General features: G+C 45.6%; 1 protein-coding gene across 8 annotated transcripts in view; it reads left to right on the plus strand.

The window, feature by feature from the left end:
* Positions 1–17,162, plus strand: part of SEPTIN11 (septin 11) — a 133,617-nt gene that overhangs the window by 101,652 nt on the left and 14,803 nt on the right. For all 8 annotated transcript variants that reach the window (XR_010921515.1, XM_067557061.1, XM_067557057.1 and 5 more), the window contains exons 3-7: positions 5,127–5,322; positions 9,223–9,409; positions 11,433–11,594; positions 14,738–14,834; positions 15,977–16,145. Coding sequence is in view for 7 of the 8 variants with exons in the window: in XM_067557057.1 (XP_067413158.1) it covers positions 5,127–5,322; positions 9,223–9,409; positions 11,433–11,594; positions 14,738–14,834; positions 15,977–16,145 (811 nt within the window). In the remaining variant the exon portion in view is untranslated. The remainder of the gene's footprint in view (positions 1–5,126; positions 5,323–9,222; positions 9,410–11,432; positions 11,595–14,737; positions 14,835–15,976; positions 16,146–17,162) is intronic.

Here is a 17,162-nt window from a genome sequence, read left to right on the forward strand (position 1 = left end):
AGAATTCATTGGGGCCACCCTGGACGCTTCCCAGGCCAGAGCCTTCCTGCCTCAGCCATGTTTCGAGGAGATGATCTCTATCATCTCCCAGCTGCACCGATGCCCCGCGACAATAGCCAGGCACTGCCTACGGCTGTTAGGCCACATGGCGGCCTACACATATGTAGTGAGACTAGCTCGCCTGAGGCTCAGACCCCTTCAGGCATGGTTGGCCTTGGTATATGTGATGAGCAGACATGCATTGGACTGGGTGGTCACAGTTTCCCCGCCTGACTTAGCCTCCCTAAACTGGTGGCGGACTCCCAGGCCAGTGATGAAGGGCGTTCCATTCAGGGAAGTGGTCCCATCGGTCACACTAATTTTCGACGCGTCGGACGTGGCATGGGAGCCCACATCAGCACCAACCTAGGCACTCAGGGGCTCTGTCGGGGGAGAAGAGGTTCCTGCACATCAACGTGAAGTAGCTGAGGGCCATTCACTTAGCATGCAAGGTGTTCCCCCAATTCCTGACAGGCAGAGTGGTGCAGGAGCTGACGGACAACACCACAGCCATGGTTTACATAAACAGGCAGGAGGGAGTGCGCTCCTCGGCCCCCTGTGAGGAAGCTATCCGTCTGTTAGACTTTGCCGTGAGGCACGATTCCCACTTGACTGCCTCTCACCTCCCGGGAGTGAGGAACGACAAGGTGGATCACCTCAGCAGGTCATTTCTACCCCGCCACGACTGGTTGTCACACCCAGAGGTGGTGGCTATGATCTCCCAGAAGTGGGGCATTCCCAACTGGATCTGTTCGCATTGGCCTGGAACACCAAGTGTCCGAGGTTCTCCTCGCTCCTGGGTCACGAGACTGGGTCGATTTCGGGGGCCCTTATGTATGCGCTCCCATCCATTCCGCTCCTACCCAAGGTCCTGCTGAAAATAAAGAGGGACAGGGCGAATGTTATACTTATCGCTCCGGCCTGGCTGAGGCAGCACTGGTTCAGCATGCTGCTGGACCTTTCGATAGCCCCACCCCTGGAGCTCCTGCGGTGGCACGACCTTCTATCCCAGGACCACAGTCGCCTGTTGCACCTGGACCTGGACTCCCTGCACCTCATGGCCTAGAGGCTCTGTGGCTGACGGAGGGAGAGAGAGCCTGCTTGGTGCAGGTCCAGCAAGTCCTGCTCGGCAGCAGGAAATCTTCCACACAGGTCGTGTATCGGGCTAAGTGGAGGCAGTTTACCTGTTGGGCAGAGTCCCAGGATATTCCGCCCAGTCCTTGCCTATACAGGTGATCCTGGAGCACCTGCTCCAGCTAAAGCTCCAGGTGCTGGCCTCGTTGAAGGTTCACCTGGAGGCCATTTCGGCCTTCCATCAGCCGCTAGAGGGGAGATCGCTGTTCTCCCATCCCATGTCGGTCAGGTTCCTCAAGGGAGTGGAGAGGCTTTATCTGCAGGTGAGTGACCCGGTGCCTCCCTGGGATCTCAACCTGGTTCCCTCGAGACTCAAGGGGCCCCCCTTCGAAACCATGGCTTCATGCCCTCTGCTCATGCTTTCATGGAAGGTAGACTTCCTGGTGGCCATTACCTCAGCCAGGAGGGTCTCCGAGATTAGGACCCTGACTTCAGAGCCCCCTTATACAGTATTCTATTAGGACAAGGTCCAGCTGAGGCCATGTCCGGCCTTCCTACCAAGGTGGTTTCCCAATTTCATTGTAACCAAGATATTTTTCTCCCCATGTTTTTTCCCAAACCTCACGGTTTGGAGGAGAGGAGATGGCATCCGCTGGATGTGAGACGAGCCCTGGCCTTCTACATTGAGCGTACAAAGCCATTCTGGAAATCGACGCAGCTCTTTGTCGCAGTGGCTGGCCGGATGAAAGGCTTACCTGTCTCCACCCAGCGCATCTCCTCGTGGATTACATCATGCAGCAAGCTCTGCTATGAGCAGGCGAAGGTGCCGCTTCTGGGAACCGTCACAGCGCACTCAACCAGAGCTCAAGCCTCATCTACAGCCTTCCTGGAGGGAGTGCCCCTGCAGGACATCTGCAAAGCTGGCACCTGGTTGTCGGTGAATACCTTCACATCACACTATGCCATTTTCCAGCAGGCAAGAGAGGACGCGGGATTCGGCAGAGCGGTGCGGGGGCAGCTCACCGATAACTCCTACCCACCTCCATAGGTATTGCTTGTTAGTCACCTATAGTGGAATGAATATGAGCAATCAGTCGAAGAAGAAAACAAGGTTACTTACCAGTAAGTGATGTTCTTTGAGATGTGTTGCTTATGTCCATTCCACAACCCACCCCCAGTTCCCGCTACTGGAGTTGGCAGAAAGAAGGGACTGAGGGGCATAGGGCCGGCAGTGCCTCATATACCGCAGCATGTGCACGGGGCTCCAGGGGTTGCCAGAGCCAGTCCTACGGGATCTGCTAAGGGGAAAAAAGTTCCGGGAACCATGCACGGAGGCGTGCACACACCTATAGTGGAATGGACACAAGCAACACATCTCGAAGAATATCAGTTACTGGTAAGTAACCTTGTTTTTTGTGGTTTGTTTTTAGTTTTGTCAATACCTCCTTACTGTTAATTTCCATGACTGACGTTTTGGTTAAAGGAATTCTTTGTTAAAGAATCAGCAGTCTCTTCAATTAATATGTTAGTGATCACAGTGAGAAAGCTTTGAAGCCCTCCAGCAAAACTAGAGAAGACAAGGCTTTGCCATACCTGTCCTTTTTAAGTTTAAAAAGCAAGTAGAAAAACAGTTTCAAGAACTAAACAAAAAAAGAATTCTTCCTACCCTTCTGTACATACATTTTGGGCTTGGAAGGATTAGATTTTAATGGTGAACGTTGATTTCACCGTATACACACAAACCGGCAAAAAGACATTTCCATTGATGACAATTTAAATGTACAGATTGGCAATGTAAGTAAAATGCTGCTTGAGAATTCATGTTTGATTTAAGGATATTTACTTTGTATATTTTGACATATGATGTAGGCAATTTGTGTGCTAATGGTTGTAAAGCTTTAATTTTTTTAATCTTAGCATCTGCTGTTGTTAAATAATTGTTGTTAGAATTCTACCATAGTTTTGTGCAACTGTGAAAATTAAAATAGATGAGAAACTAAAACAATGCTTAAATAGACATCTGTATTAAATGTCAAAATGATATAAAAAGTTGAATTTTGTCAAGCCTAATCCTAAATTAGCTTAAAACCTCACAAGCCCAAATTTTAATATTTATAATCCTTGCCTTTAAGTTATCTTTAAGAAATTAATTTGCTTTTCTGTGTATCTATGTGTTAGCTTCCCTGTGAAGGCCTCAGTCCTGCAGTTAGATCTACATCCAGGCTCTGAACCTGTGCAAAGCCCCTTTGACTTCAACCAACATATTTGTTGATTTCTGTGGGGATCAGCACGGATTTGGGAGTTTGCCGGCTTTGATTTGATTGCCCCAAGAGACCCTAGACCCCTTTACCATCTTGTGTAACATGATATAAAATCTTGGTGCTTGTACCTTTAAACGGATTCTTCAATTCAATAATCCTATTTTAAACACATTAATTTACCTGTATTGCTAATTACATCTCAGATTAATAAAACAGAAAGAATTTTAAAAGTCAGTGCCACATGTTTGGGTTTTTTACTTTTTTGCCTTTTTCTCAGTTTGGACGATGAAAATCAGTGAAAGTCAATTAATTTTTATTGATTATTTCACTATTGGATTTTTGATCCTACAGTGATTGATATGAAAAATACTACAGGGGAATTGAATTTACTGTATGCTTGTTTAATGTAACAGTTTCCATGGGAATTTTTTTTAAACAGTAAAAGTCTATAAATCTGAATTGGAAGGGTCCCTTTGCTTTGTTTATTTATAAGAAAAATGCTATTAAGATTAATGTCTAGCTCAGAATATTAAGAGGGAATTCGAGCATGGTTATTTCTCAAAACAGCATTCAGAATACTGTCATGTTCTTCTGCATACCAGGGTTACGTACAAGTTCGGAGTATTTGGGATGAACATATCATATCAACAGCATGGGAGGGGGGTCTGGGGACAGAATGAACTTCTTCATGAGTTTGTAGCAAGGATATTCCATAACTAATCAGTCTAGTGTAAAAATAATCAGCAATGTCAGAAGAACACACAAAGGAAAAGCGTACTCAGGAATGTATGGTTTGTCATATTTACATCTCTGTTGTAGCAAGTCTAATAACTTGCTTCCAGCAATGGCCGATTCCTGCTCCTTCAGCGGAAGGCAACCTCTGCTTTCCCTCACCTAGATAACTCACCTGGTCAGTTGACCAACACTGCACATTTCAGCACGTGTAGGAGCCACTCCCTCTTACCCAGCTCACCATACTTCCAATCTCTCTTCTTTAAATGCCAATACGCCAGGAGACCTATAAACCCTAATTCATCCTCTCTTCCCTGCAAGAGAAGTGTTAACAAAATTGTTGTCAGGAAAGTATATTTATTAACTTCTTGTCCCACCCAAAACTAATGAAACATCATTGTGCTCCATGCTGCTGGCCAGTTACCTAAGTATCTGTGGTATCCCATCCTTTGTCTATACATCATCTCGAACTGTACACATAACCCAGTGGTAGATTTGTGTTATACGTGTCCCTCTATGCCCGATCCACACAGAACGTGAGTCTGTTACAGCTCTCAGCTACAGAGCCTGGCTCAAGCTGTAGAAATTCATGCTTTAACTCTAGAGGTACCTGGGGTCTGCCAAACATAGTGGATTGGGGCACTTGCTTGGACCCGAACTTCCTTTGATCAGAAGATGTGTGTAGTCCAGTGATGTGCGTGTCTTACAGGTCCCCCCTCTCTGCCTGATCTGCAGGAGAAACGAGTCTGTTACAACCCCAGCTAACGCTCTAGCTCTCACAATGCATGCTTTTGTCACAAGGCATGCTCTGAAAGTCCCCAGTTCAATCCCCAGTGGGTGGCTAAAATGGCAGCCTCTCATAAGGCCTCTAGGCCTGAAGAGCTTATCTTGCTGTCAGAAAATCATTCGCTAGGTTTTTGGTGCTATAGAAGTACCAGTGGCTGTCTCTCTCTGCTCTAATGAGACAGAATGGTGGGGGCGGAGTGATTCCTAGCTCTAACACATCCTCTGTCTGCTCAGGTGAAACCGGCATTGGCAAATCGACGTTAATGGACACTCTGTTTAACACAAAGTTTGAAAGCGACCCAGCCACCCACAATGAGCCCGGCGTGAGGTTGAAAGCAAGAAGCTACGAACTCCAGGAGAGCAACGTCCGTCTGAAGCTGACTATTGTTGACACAGTTGGATTTGGAGATCAGATTAATAAAGATGACAGGTAATGTTGTTTTTGCATAGGAAGGGGAGCTCGGGTTAATACATTCTAGGGCCGGAAGGGCTTGAACCCGTTAAAGAAATAGCATTTAGTATCCAGTACCCTTGAGGACTGCAGTGTCAAACCTGGTGCTGTAGTTACAGTTGGCATTAGTGGCACACTGGTTAAGGAAGAAGCATAGTCCAGCAGATTAGAGCACTGGAATGGGATTCAGAAGACCAGATCTATTCCCAGATCTGCCACTGACATGCTGTGTGACCACCTGCGAGGTGGGAGGGTCCCAGAGCCCGGGCTCCAGCCTGAGCTTGGAAATCTACACAGCCATGAAGCAGCCGCATGAGCCTGAGTCAGTTGGTATGGACCAGCCCCAGGTGTCTAGTTGCTGTGTAGACATACTCTAAGCCCTCTGTCTCCTCCCATCCTTTATCAGTCTTGTCTATTTAGAATGGAAGCTATTCAGGGCGGGGACTTCTTAAGTGCATGTGCAGTGCTAAGTCTAATGAAGCCCTGATTCTGATGGGGGCCTCTGGCTACTGCTGTAATAGAAATAATAATGCACTGAATTGTGGAGGCTTTATTGTGCCATGCAAAAGTCAAGTTGCTTCTGAAACTGCTGTGTGACAGAGAAGATTATTCAATTGTGAAGCTTAGTGTAAATGAATTTGATCTAAACTGTCTAGGATTTTAATTGATATTAAACTATACTACCTAACAATTAAATAATGCTTCGCATGTTGATAGCACTGTTCAGTCATCAACTGGGGAATCCACGCAACAGCCCTGTAGAGCAGGTAGATATTATCACTGTTTGATGGATGGGAAACTGATGCGGCGAGTGAAGTGACTTGCTGAAAGGTCATTCAAGTCTGTGACAAACCTGGGACTAAAATTTAGGCATTTCTGACTCTGGTACGCGTTCCTCCAGACCTCAGCGAGAGAGAACTCGCTGATCACATTGTTCTTAAGGCGATGTTGGAATGTGGATGGGTTTCAGTCTGGATGCACATTTTCCCATTGCAGAATAGACGTAAATGTTCTGCATGTATGTTCCAACATGCTACACAGACTGTTACTCAGTATTTCTAGGATGCCCCACTCTGCTGTCCAAACAGTTATACTTATGCTTAAAAACATTTCTGCTTTCCCCTGTGATCTCCTTATCCCAATAAAGCCCCACTCAGTATTTAAAGATTGTTAGGCTTGTATTAATATTTCTGTCCCTTGATGGAAAACTTCTCTGGATTCATGACATTGGTTGGTTGTTTTGCTTTTGAAAAGCCACTGCCATTTTTAACAGCATCCCTATTTGCTGTCATTGCGGCTGTGATGCTGTGTGTGTGTTGTGTGCTATTCTCCAGGCTTGGCTCCTCCTGCTCTGCAACAGCTTTTAACTAATATACTATGTGCCTTCCTCCAAAGGAGAAATGAAAAGTGAAGTGTGTGTTGACCGTAGGCAGCTCTGTGCTTTGAGCGATGCCATATGCTCTCACGCTAGAAGGAAGGCAAGTCAGAGAAGGAGCAGGTGTTCAACACTGCAGCTTGTTACTGCTGGGTCACTTTGCATTTGATTCATTCAGCAGACAGCCAGAGCAGGCAGCACTGTTACTGGAGTCCCTCAGACTTCACTCTCCAAAGCGCCTTTAGAGAGGCCGTGACGGTGTGACAGGAGAGAGGAAAGCCATTATTCTAACTGCCTCAGCACAGAGACTTGTCACACATAAGCCTACAGCAACAGGGGCTGCCAGATTAGGGCCTTCCAGCCCATTTTGGTGACCCTTTTGATCAGGGTCTTCTCTAATTTCAGATCACAACAGGCCCCAAGCAAACCCCCACAGCCACTTCTACACTGCTATCTGAGGCCTCCTTGAATCATCTAGGTCAGATCAGACCAGACAGTGTTTCCAAGGGGATGGAGACTGGAAGGAGGACTGTGTTTTGAGCCTTCACAGTGAGATTTTTTTGACAGCTCTTTTGTAGCCACATGGTTGGCAGTGCTTAGTGTCCTGTGTCTATCACCTGGGCAGGGCAGGTGGCTGTTAGATAGCATAGGCCGTATCTACACTCCAGTAGGTAAACCAGGGCGGAATTTGGTGCACCGCACCCCCAATCACGTGAGCCTGCTTATAGCCTTCAAGCAGCTGCCCCGCAAGCTGGAACAGGCGCAGTTCCCTGCTCTGAATTCTGATACAAAATACATTGCTGGCCACTTGCGCAGGGAATGTTTTCAGCTTCTCTGCCTGTGACTCCTAACGGGCTCATCTTCATCCTCTCAGCTGTTATCATCATGAGGCTGCTGTGAGACCGGCAGGCAGTTGAGTGTGTGTTGGTAACATCTCAGGGCTTTGTGCTTCTGTTGCTTCTCTGAGTGTGTTTTCTTGTGCCCAAGACCGCAGGGGGGTGAGGAGATGGCAGGAAAGCAGCAGAATTTCAATTTAATTCCACTTAACAGCCCCTCCCCCTTTTTCTCAAATCAGATTAACACTGGAGCTTGCACAGACCCACCCCTTGCATTGCTCTCTGGTTCCGGGGCAGGTTAAACAGCAGAACGTAAAAAGAAGCGTTCCCTCGTACCTTGAACTTTTCACCCTTGTACCTTGTTACTCTGGGCAGTGTCTTCTAAATGGCTGACTCTAATTTCTGTCTCGAAAGAGCTCTAAAATGTGAATGTACAGTAGGAATTTTGAAGCAATGTTTCCTGTGAACGTAAGTGCTTTCAAATAGGAGACCTGCTAATGGGCCTTATCTTTTAAAACCAGGGATGGAGCCAACCAGGGAACAGGGAGGATGTGAAAGTAGGCAGAACCATCATTTTTACTGGGGTCTGGCAAATGAGGCCCAACTGCTGTAAATTGGCAGCATTTTTTTAAGTCACTGATTTACAGCAGCTGAGGATTTACACCACTGTGCCCAATTGACCGAGTGGACATTAGCTGCAGGAAAGGTCATTTAATTGACTTCTTTTAAAGTTTTTTAACCAGGAAAGAAGAATTTGGACAATTGCTCTCTTCGTGTGCACTGTTTGGGGGGGACAGGGAATCCAACGGATGCCTGCTATTCAAGGGCCTGATCCTGCAGTATGCTGTGGGTTACCAACTTTTGTTGTCTTTATTGGGAACTGGGGGTGCTCAGAAGTTCAAAGGATCAGTCCCTACCTTGTAAACCTGTCGGTAACAGGCATGCATCAAGCTGAGATTTAGGCAGGTGGCGGCTAGCGCTCAGCAACGACAAGCAGTTAGAACAGCACTAACTACAAAGCTGGGACCATGACACCTTCTTCCGAAAGCACAGTCAGTTAATGAATCAGATTGCATTGCACTGTGACGTCATTTTTGTCTCTCCAGTAAAACTGTCCCCAAAATATTATTATTGCTGAGCTTTGCTCTGAGATCTAAACTCCTGAGAAGCAGTTATCCCAGGTAAGTATCTCTCCCCTTTAAAACAACAGCTAGGAGTTTGGTTTGATTGGGGTGAGTTCTAATGGTATTTTTTGCCTCAAACAAATCTAGCCTCTCTTGATGATGCAGGCAAGCAAGCAGTTTGTGCTGTAGTGTATGTCAATGAAATGTGTTCTTCTCTGCTGTAGTTGGTTGCTATGGCCTCAGTGATTTGAAAGCCCAGATTCTCTGCACCCACCCTAGCTGAACTCTTGTATAACGTGTTTTCTCCTGGGCTAAGGTAAAACACCTGTTAATTCAGAAAGGAGTGTGAGCTGGAATGGTGCTTGGCTCCAGAAGTAGAAAATGTCATGGTGAACATGAAGGTGGTTGATGATAGAGTCTTCAAATTAGACATGCAAAAAAAAAAAAAAAAGCAATGACACCATGTGTGTCTGCCATGTCAGACTGTAACTTACCAATAACAAATGACCTGATCTGAAAAGAACTATTCCTTCCAAATTTTCAGCTATAAGCCCATAGTCGAATATATCGACACTCAGTTTGAAGCCTATCTGCAGGAGGAGCTGAAGATCAAGCGTTCCCTGTTTAATTATCATGACACTAGGATTCATGCCTGCCTATATTTCATCGCACCTACTGGACACTCACTGAAATCTCTAGACCTGGTCACCATGAAGAAGCTCGACAGTAAGGTACTTACTATGCATGTCATGACCCTGTGATGCTTTCCTGCTGCCACTTAATTCGGTGACCTTGCCAAGGATCTAGTAGAAGGAGTTTGGAAAATACCCACTTTCTCTAGCAGCTGTGAATGGATAGGACTGTAGTGAAGGCTTAAATAAGGTTCTCGGATCTTTAGACAGCCAGTGTAGGTTAGCACTAATGAATCACCAAAGGTTCACCATAAACTGGGACTTGGGCAAAAATCTGGGTTCTTTTTCATCCAGACTGGTCCATTTTTGGTGTATTTGGGTCAAAACTCCCCTGTTTTTTGCTGCAAATACTCCCTATGCTCCCCAAAGCCAAGATACCATGCTGGCTCCAAACACTGTATTTGATAGAGTTGATCAGCACTTCTGCACTTCAGGCAAAACAATCCTTATTGATGATACAACCAGTAGATCTGCTGGTGGGGGGCTGATTTAGCCCTCGGATGTGTAAAGAGAAGCTCATGTTCAAATTTTTCATGTTTCAAAAGCATCTTTTACTATTGAAAAGTTAGATGAAAACCCAAGCCCACTGGAAAGGAAGCTAGTATTACTAAATATTTAAGTGCCCTCTGCCCACCCTGCACATTGGTATTGTGACGTGATCAGCTACTTGCATTCTGGTTTGAAGTACGTGCAGGACAGTAAAGTGGGGCAGCTGGAGCTCTTCATTTCATATGCGTAGAACATTCCACGTCTGTTGAGTGACTCTTGTGTCCGAGACCCATGAAGAATTTGTAACAGATTGATTGCTTCATATTGATGTGGGTAAAGCTTGGAGCTTGCTTTTCCTGTAGTTGCAGAGATTTCCTGAGAAATTGCCTGTAATTGGCAGTAGACTTAACTTTTCCCTCAATAGGGATTGGTTGCTGTTACAGGGTCATCCTCAGAAAGGAATTAGTTTATGTAATTTGAGAGGATTTTCAAGTACTGTAGTTAAAATCTATCTATGTAGGTCAATATTAACGTCTTCTGTACTGTAGCTGCATTTTATATTGTCATAGGGCAGAACAAGTGAAGGAAGGCTACTAATCAATCCTAAATCACACCTTGCATTATGGTCCTTTCACAGTTGGTTTAAAAGGTACTGTCTAGCAAGAGCTATGTTAACCTGTGGCTGTGATGGACTGGACTGGCCAAAACCTCGGAGGGTGATAAGCAAGTTACAGCAGCCAGCAATGTAAGGGGAGAGAGTGAACAAGAGAAGATACACAAACAATCTTCATTTGTCACAACAGAGCTGTGGCCTGAATGAAGTTCCCCGATCACTATAACCCTGTGGTCCTCAGCCAGTGTAAATCAACGTAGCTTCATTTCAGGATGTGGCTCCGTGTCCAATTTGTTCTTGCATGTTCTTGAAGTTTGCCAGATTAGGTGCCCCTCTCCTAGGCAATATATAGGCAAGCTTCTTTAACGAGGAAGAAGGGCACGGTTGTTTGTCTCAAGCCAACAAAGTAAAGCGACAGTTCATCTCTGTACCAATCCCTACACCTTGCTCATCTGATATGAACATTTCCTTTTAATAATAGGCTGTAGATGTGCTCAAGGATAAATCTCGAGGCAGTTTTCTGAACCCAAGCCCTAGAGTAGTTAAGCCTGCCACAGGTCTGAAGAGGATGAGTGCCTAGCTGGTAATTTCCTTTGGAACTGTTTGGTATAATCTGTGTGTCAGCATTTCCTGTCAGGCCTATTTAAAAAAGCAAATGATTGCTACGGAAGAGGAAATAACATGTTGCCAAATTGCATTTGGCTTCTTTTAATGGAGCTGTTTTCTACACATGAAAAACAATTGGAGCAATCCTGTTTAAGGCAATGCTGCTTATTTCAACACCAAAAAAAATCAAATGAGTTGGATGAACCGGCAATTCCTGTTCTGTTAGAAAGTTTGTACTGCATCGCTGTTTTATATGCAGTATTCTTTGGGCTCTTGTGGTTGAATATATTTAGGGAGGTGTCCTTTATGGCGTGATTGGTCAAGTAAAATGACAGCGCTCTCTTTGTGTTTCAGGTTAACATTATCCCTATCATAGCCAAAGCAGATACGATTGCAAAAAACGAGTTGCATAAATTCAAGAGTAAAATCATGAGCGAACTGGTCAGCAATGGAGTCCAGATCTACCAGTTCCCAACAGATGAGGAGACAGTGGCTGAGATAAATGCTACAATGAGTGTAAGTCTTGCTCTCCTTAGCCCACCCATCCCCACCCCCAGGGCAGAGTGTGCATCCTTTCACTTTTCCCCACTGAAATTCAAATGTAAGCCAATGAATAGAGTTTGATGGAAGCCCCTTTCCAGTCTGGTCAGCAGGACTTTAGCCCCACCTGTTTTACTGACATATATTTTAAAAATCGTGAAAATAATTCTTCTTTACAGGCCATGTCCTTTCCTGTTTGCTTTTCCTCTTACTAAATATTCCTCTCCCCAGAGGGCAGAATGATGTAGTGACCAGGCCAGAGGACTCGGAGTGAGGCCTCCTATTCCCAGCCACCCACTTGCCGCTTGGTGCTGTATGATTCACATCACCTTCCTTTGATTCCGTTTCTGGGGGAGGACTAGAACCCGGCTGCTGGGGCTCTGGCCCCAGGTGAAGCAGTTCTGGATGGTCAAACTTGTGGTGACTGCTGGCAGCTGGTCTGTGCTAGCACTAGCTGCACTAGTGGTAGCAATAATAGAGATTTTAGGGAAATAAAGCTTGTGTAGACAGGCCTGTATGCAAAGGTTATGCAGGAAGAGATGACTTGCATCCTGGGAGGCTTGTTTGCAAAAGCAAAGGGGGAATCTAATCCTTTTGTCTCCAATAGTTATTGGTTATTTGTGTTATAGTAGCACATAGAGGCCCCTACCCAAGATCAGGGCCATATTGTGCTAGGGCCTGTACATACACACAATGATCCATCTGTCCCCCTGTTGTCCAGTCCAGAGCTTCTGGCAGTCAGAGATTTAGGGACAACCAGACCATGAGGTTGCATCCCTGACCATCTTGGCTAATAGCCATTGATGGACCTATCCTCCAGGTACTTATCTAATTCTTTTTTTGAACCCAGTTATTCTTTGTTCTCTTTGGGGAGAGCAAAGGTGTAACATTCCCCAACTCCTCTTCCCCAGATGAAGCCCCAGGCTGACTGGTTGCTTGCTATCCAGCACTAATCCTGGAACACAGATTTTCTTTCTTCTCTTTTTTGGTAGTTATAACCATTCTCTTGAAGAGCTCAGCCATTTTTGCCATTCCAACAACTTAGCTCATAGTTACAGCTTGGGCTGCATAGAATCGTGTTAGCTGCGCTTTGCCGAATCTCTCTGGTGCCTGCTGCTGTATTAACAACGCCTCCCAAACATTAAGGGCTGGGTTGTGTCTAGCTGCCTTCCCAGTGCCATAAGTTGAACCCGGGTCTCCTGCTTCCCAGTGTGGTGCCTTAAACAGGAGGCCATCCTTGCTGTTTGTGGAGCCAGCACTAACCTGCAAGTTGTCCTCTGAGGGTCCTCCCTGGAGTTCTGATTATGCAGTTGCACAGCGAAATGACTGAAGCTGTGTCTGCCCCGCAGCTGGGAGTGAGCATCCCACCACAGGTTAGACAGACCTGCACTAGCTCTGCTCAAGCTCGCATGCTAAAAAAACCCAGTGTTGCCAGGGATAGCACAGGTGGCGACTCGGGCTAGCTGCCCACGTGCGTATGAGCCCAGACCCCCTGAGTATGGACTCGAGGGACTAACCTGAGCCTAGCTGTAGCAGAGCCAGCGTATGTTTGTCTACTGTGCTGGGAAACACACTCGCAGCTACAGGGCAGACGGAACCTTGGGAGTTTGGATGCTCCAGGGAAACAGGAGTGGGTGAACTAAGTGAAATTCGGCCCTCGTCTCCATGTCATGGCGGGGGTAGCAGAACTCAGAGAGGGAAGTGGGGAAAATTCCAGTGGGTGTATGCTTGGTACAGCGCAGAGCTCAGCCCTGCAATCAACCCACATGGCAGTGAGAAAGGGTGGGAGGCATTGGTGCCTGGGGTGGGCTAGGGGAGGAGAAGCACATCCAGCTTCTCTAACTTGCCCCCATTGGAACTGTAGGGGAAAGGCCAGTGGGAGGTTATTTTAGCAACAGAGCCGCAGCTGCTTGATGGCCAGGCTGGGAGGATTTCTCCTCCCATCCATCTGCCTCATTCTTGGCTTGGGTGCCCTTTGGACTCGCCCATTGGTGCATGCCAGCCCTTTAAAGTGACAGGCTTTGAAAACACCTCCCCCAGGCCCAGCTTACTCTTGGCAGGGATTTTGCTTTTCAAAACCCATCCTAGATGGTAAGGAATTCCAAGTGCGTCTCTTCGGGCTGGCTGGACTGTTTGAAATCCCCTGTTAAGACTTTGATCAGCCACCTTACTCCCGTTCTCTCTCCTCCCTTCTACCAGAGCAGATGGGTGGTGGGAAATGGGCCAAGCCTTACTCCATCTCTTTTCCCTACCATCTCCCCACTCACACTCATGCATGCTCTCTGGCTCTCTCCAACTGGCCATAGCATGTCACAAGTGTGCTGCTGGTGTGGGCCAGCAGGGAATTACCACACAGACGCACGCACACATGGAGCAAGTTGGAAGCAAGGGTTGAGTTGCGAGGCTGGGTGCATCCGGTGGCGGTGCAGGGCTCTGCCTACAGCCACAGTCTAGCTCTTTGAAGATCTAACCGTTACTTCTAGCTACTGCCACGTGCTGAATTGAAAAGGCTTTGGCAAATATTTAATTTTTAACTTTTTTTCTAAATGGCCCCTTCTTTTAAGAAGCAAAGTTGTTTTTCCTGTGTGACATTTGATTTTTAACATTCAAATCCATTTGGATTTTGATTGCCTTGTGCAAAGAACACTGGAATTGCGCTTAACATTAGTATAATAGATAAATAGTATAGATAGATAAAGATATGAAATAAAATTAATTACTCTCCTATTTGCAGGATTAAATCTCTGTCCCCTCTCACATAACAGAGAGGTTAAATTTGTTATGAAGATGGATGTGTTGGGTATTAAGCTGCAGTGAAGTGCACTGACCTTTAAATAAAAAGTCCACATTGTAATGAAATGCAAGCGCTGTGGTTTACTAGGACATTTTTGTGGGAGGGGGGCTCATCTGCTTTAGATTCTTCCTAGCAAAAAACAGAGCATGCCTCTGATCTAGACCCTCCATTGATCATCCAAAGACACCAGCTGTATTGCAAAGGCATTTTAGTAATTTTAAATAAAAAATCACAGCTGCTGTAGTAAATAGAGCTTTTTTCGAAAAGACTCCCTGGCAAAGCAACAGAGGAAATGCCTAATCTCTTTGTCCCTTTGCTTTTGCAGGTCCACCTTCCATTTGCTGTTGTTGGCAGTACTGAAGAATTGAAGATTGGCAATAAGATGACAAAGGCTAGGCAGTATCCATGGGGGGTTGTGCAGGGTATGTCAAAAGAGAAGCCAAAAAAGTCCTTGTTTTGTGCTGCCCAGTTTAAAAAAAAAAAAAAAAAAAAAAGTTCTGATCTGTGGCTGCTGCTTGCCAGCTTCTGCCCGTGGGCAGAAAGGATATTGTGATGTTCACAGGCAAAAAGGCTATTTAAAAAACAAAACAAAAAAGGGCTTCATAAGTTCTTAAATTTGAGTGTTGTCTCTTGGTCACATGGGAAAAGCGTGCATCTACAACCTGACTCTCTGGTTGGGGGGGACGAGCAGGTTAGAATTAAGAGACGTTAGCAAATATTTAATTTTTAACTTTTTTAAATGGCCTCTTATGTTCCTGGCATTTCTGTGCTAGCAAACGAACTCTGAATAACAAGGAATGGTCAGCCAGTTGAATGTCTTGACTAGCTGAATGGTTTGTCTTATTTTCACTCTCCCTCTCTCTCTTGCATGATGGCGTTTTCAAAACGTACTCAGCACTGGCCTTACTCTCCTACGACCCAAGTCAATGGGGGTTTTCTCACTGATTGAAATGGGTTCACTGTTAAGCAAATGCTGTTAATGCTGATGCCCTGCTCTTGGTTTCAGCATCGCGCACGCTCTCAGGCAGGAGACACAGAGGTATCCTACTGGAAAGCAGCATAAGAGTGACCCAGAGCAACAAACTGCAAGAGGGTTTACAAAATCATTTTTCAGCTGTTAGAATATTTTTCTGCAGTTTTCTCCTGTTCCTGATGATAACATAAGCCACTCTCTGAGCAGCTTGAAACTTGCCAGGCATTCTGTCATACAACACAAACCAGAGTGACATCTCTGAATGAATTAGGGCTAGGAAATAAGCTAGCATCGTTTGGAAATCTCATACTAGGCATGTGCAGTGTGAGGTTCTTCTCCTTCCCAGGAAACCTAGTGCTTTATTCCCATTTACTGTCAGGCCAGTTTACACTGATCTGACATGAAAAGGAGAATTGGGCCCCTAATTTTTAACACTGACTGACATGTGGAACTCTAGGTCTATACACAAGCTGAATTGGCATGGTAAATATTAACCATGCAGAAAGAGGAATGGGAAAAACTCACTGAATCCTGGGTGTAATTTTCTTTTTCTTTATTGATGGGCCAGTTTTCTTTTCGTTTCTTTTGTAGTTGAAAATGAAAACCATTGTGACTTTGTGAAGCTGCGTGAGATGCTGATCCGGGTGAACATGGAAGACTTGAGAGAGCAGACACACACCCGGCACTATGAATTGTACAGGCGCTGTAAACTAGAAGAAATGGGATTCAAAGACACTGACCCAGATAGTAAACCATTCAGGTATGAAAGCGTAACAAAGCCCATATTCCTCTGCTGGTGTGAGTCACTAGTGAGTGACAGCAGTTGTTTTTCCTTCTCCCCCTTCACACTCTCTCTTGGAGTGTGGGGGTTTGTTTTTTTGGTTTTTTTTGGTTTTGGGGGTTTTTTTTGTGTGTGTGTTTTTCCTCATCCAAACAGCTGAGCATGGTGCCTTTTCAGCACCTCAAGTCTTTCCTGGCTGGAATGAGTTAGATCCAAAATCTGAATCCGATTGCATTGCCGATATTACGCCACTAAATCAGTCTGTGCCTAAATCTCTATGTATGCTTCTGAGTCACCTCTTAGAGTGAGTAACCTATTGTGAGGAGTGTTATTTTAATTGTGAAAGGGAATAGCCGTGCTAATCCTTGAGATTGCAAACAGATTGTCTGCTGGCACAGATCACTGCAAACATGATTTCTCTCTGATACTTGGCAAACACATAGCCAGGTGTGCCCCATAGATCTAGGTAAAGGTATGGCCTTATTTTCCTCTCACCATCAACAGCGTAACATCATTGATCTCAGTGGAGTGTGAGAGAGGAGTCGGACCCACAGTATGGTAGGTGAAGTTTGCCTCTCTCTTTCAGGCCAGACTTACACCAGTGTAGCTTTGCTGACTTGGCGGAATTCCATCAGCATGAGTGAGGGGCGTCAGGCCCCTGCTATCTAACAAGCTGAAGTGTGAAGTTTTATTTGATTTCCTTTCCAGAATGCAGTGACTTAAGATGGGCTCAGCCCTTCCCTTTCAGGAATCCAAGGAATTTCCATTGCTTCCTGTGCACTTGAGGCCACTTTTGACCAAGTTATAAGTAGAAATGGGAAAAGTATCTAATTTCATGTATCGGGTGGATGCTAGTTTAAAATACCTGCCTCCCAAAAAACTCCACCCCCTTTCCTGCAGAAAATTTCTAAACTACTGTTTCCAAAATGAGGAAAACAGTAGCTTAGGATTGTATCCATTATTCCTCCCAAGACAAGCAAGCGAAATTGTGTTCCC

The sequence above is a fragment of the Emydura macquarii genome, unplaced genomic scaffold, assembly GCF_026122565.2.
Source record: "Emydura macquarii macquarii isolate MOO-44397 ecotype Brisbane River unplaced genomic scaffold, CSIRO-AGI_Emac_v2 contig_1790, whole genome shotgun sequence".
NCBI classification, from domain to species: domain Eukaryota; kingdom Metazoa; phylum Chordata; order Testudines; family Chelidae; genus Emydura; species Emydura macquarii.